Source organism: Babylonia areolata, chromosome 13, assembly GCF_041734735.1.
Source record: "Babylonia areolata isolate BAREFJ2019XMU chromosome 13, ASM4173473v1, whole genome shotgun sequence".
In the NCBI taxonomy this organism is placed as follows: domain Eukaryota; kingdom Metazoa; phylum Mollusca; class Gastropoda; order Neogastropoda; family Buccinidae; genus Babylonia; species Babylonia areolata.
Window position 1 is genome coordinate 32,732,054 of NC_134888.1, and position 2,500 is coordinate 32,734,553.

The 2,500-nt window shown below is 47.0% G+C and overlaps 1 protein-coding gene across 6 annotated transcripts in view; it reads left to right on the forward strand.

Moving 5' to 3' along the window:
- Positions 1–2,500, forward strand: part of LOC143289215 (inositol 1,4,5-trisphosphate-gated calcium channel ITPR3-like) — a 216,364-nt gene that overhangs the window by 106,193 nt on the left and 107,671 nt on the right. For all 6 annotated transcript variants that reach the window (XM_076598162.1, XM_076598163.1, XM_076598164.1 and 3 more), the window contains exon 30: positions 1–101. This exon is cut by the window's left edge and continues 12 nt beyond it. In XM_076598162.1, coding sequence (XP_076454277.1) covers positions 1–101 — 101 coding nt within the window. The remainder of the gene's footprint in view (positions 102–2,500) is intronic.

Genomic DNA, 2,500 nt, shown 5'->3' on the forward strand with positions numbered 1-2,500 from the left:
ATGTTCAAGGAGACCCACTCCCACGCCTCCCTACCCCTCATGCCGCCCCCAGAGCTGGGGCCTCTGCTGAGCGAGAACTTTGAGATGGAGGACCACCCCAGGTTAGTCACCCCACCCACCCCATTTCCACCCCTTTCCCTTCACCTCTCTCTCTCTCGCTTCCTCTTCTCTGTCTCAGCTGCTGAAAAGTGTTGTGTGTGTCTATCAAAAGTTCGTCTCAGTCCGCCCTCGTGGATTCAGTCACCCCACACCCCCTCCCCACCACCCCCACCCACCCCATTTCCACCCCTCTCCCTTCACCCCTCTCGCTCCCTCTCTCTCGCTCCCTCTCTCTCGCTTCCTCTCTCTCGCTGTCTCAGCTGCTGGGCAAGTGTTGTGTGTGTCTATCAAGAGATGCTTTTAGTGGAGTGATGGCCTAGAGGTAACGCGTCCGCCTAGGAAGCGAGAGAATCTGAGCGCGCTGGTTCGAATCACGGGCTCAGCCGCCGATATTTTCTCCCCCTCCACTAGACCTTGAGTGGTGGTCTGGACGCTAGCCATTCTGATGAGACGATAAACCGAGGTCCCGTGTGTAGCATGCACTTAGCGCACGTAAAAGAACCCACGGCAACAAAGGGTTGTTCCTGGCAAAATTCTGTAGAAAAATCCACTTTGATAGCAAAAACAAATAAAACTGCATGCAGGAATAAAATACAAAAAAAAAAAAAAAAAAATGGTTGGCGCTGTAGTGTAGCGACGCGCTCTCCCTGGGGAGAGCCGCTGCCCGAATTTCACACAGAAGAAATCTGTTGTGATAAAAAGAAATACAAACACAAATACCCTTGTCGATTATTGTCCACTTGAGATGGAGGAGCACCCCGGGTCAGTCACCCCCACATCCCCACCACCACCACCACCACCCCTTTCCCACCCACCCACCCTCTCTCCCCGCTTCCTCTTCTCTGTCTCAGTTTTTTTGTTGTTTTTTTTCTCAAGGCCTGACTAAGCGCGTTGGGTTACGCTGCTGGTCAGGCATCTGCTTGGCAGATGTGGTGTAGCGTATATGGATTTGTCCGAACGCAGTGACGCCTCCTTGAGCTACTGAAACTGAAACTGAAACTGTCTCAGTTGCTGAACAAGTGTTGTGTGTGTCTGTCAAAGAGTTCTTTTTAGACACCCCCGTGTCTTCTAATTATTTTTTCTGTGTATGCATTTGGATTAAATGTTTAGGTAGTTATTAGTTTGTTTAGAATTCTGGTGTTATGTATATTTGTACATATTTGTATTTGTATTTCTTTTTATCACAACAGATTTCTCTGTGTGATATTTGGGCTGCTCTCCCCAGGGAGAGCGCGTCGCTATACCACAGCGCCACCCTTTTTTTTTCTTTTTTTTGTTTTTTTTCCTGCGTGCACTTTTATTTGTTTTTCCTATCGAAGTGGATTTTCCTACAGAATTTTGCCAGGAACAACCCCTTTGTTGCCGTGGGTTCTTTTACGTGCGCTAAGTGCATGCTACACACGGGATCTCGGTTTATCGTCTCATCCGAATGAGTAGCGTCCAGACCACCACTCAAGGTCTAGTGGAGGGGGAGAAAATATCGGCGGCTGAGCCGTGATTCGAACCAGCGCGCTCAAATTCTCTCGCTTCCTAGGCGGACGCGTTACCTCTAGGCCATCACTCCACATTTCATACATATGATATACATGTATGTATGTATGTATGTATGTATATATATATATACAGGTAGGCAGCCTGTTGTGCAAAAGACTCGGTGTATGTAAAGATAAGCACTTTCTGTATTTTGTTTTGATGGTCAGTCCTGTCCGACGATGAGCACCAGAACAGCAGGTGAGGCTCCTGCTGTCCTGAGTATCTGGGCTGGAATTCGGTTATTGTAGAGAGTGCCTCGACCATTACTACATCCTTTCGGCCGAGAGGGGTTTAGGACAGTGCGGGGGTTGGGATGGTTCCCAAAGGCCAACTAGCCCCCCACCCCCACCCCCACCCCCACCCCCACACACACATCCTCCCAAGGCTGCTGCACGTTTGGTGCATATCTGTTATGCATGTGTGGGTGTATGTGTGAATGTGTGTCTTCGTGTTTTACATTTATTTGCTTATTTATCATCATTGTTGTCTTATTTATTTATTTATTTTTTATTATTATTATTATCATTATTATTATTACTACTACCTTTTTTATATTGTAACTATTTATTTATTTATTTATTTGTTTATCTATGTACGCTTATCTATTATTTATTCACCTTTTTTTTTTCTCAAGGCTTGACTAGGCGCGTTGGGTTACGCTGCTGGTCAGGCATCTGCTTGGCAGATGTGGTGTAGCGTATATGGATTTGTCCGAACGCAGTGATGCCTCCTTGAGCTACTGAAAACTGAAACTCCCAAGGCTGCAGCACCTAGAGCCAGTGCGATCTTGCCTCCTAGTTTTGAGAGTCAAACGTATGTCTTGTACTGCCGACTCGTAAAAGAATGTCAAACCAGAAAGGTGGACAAC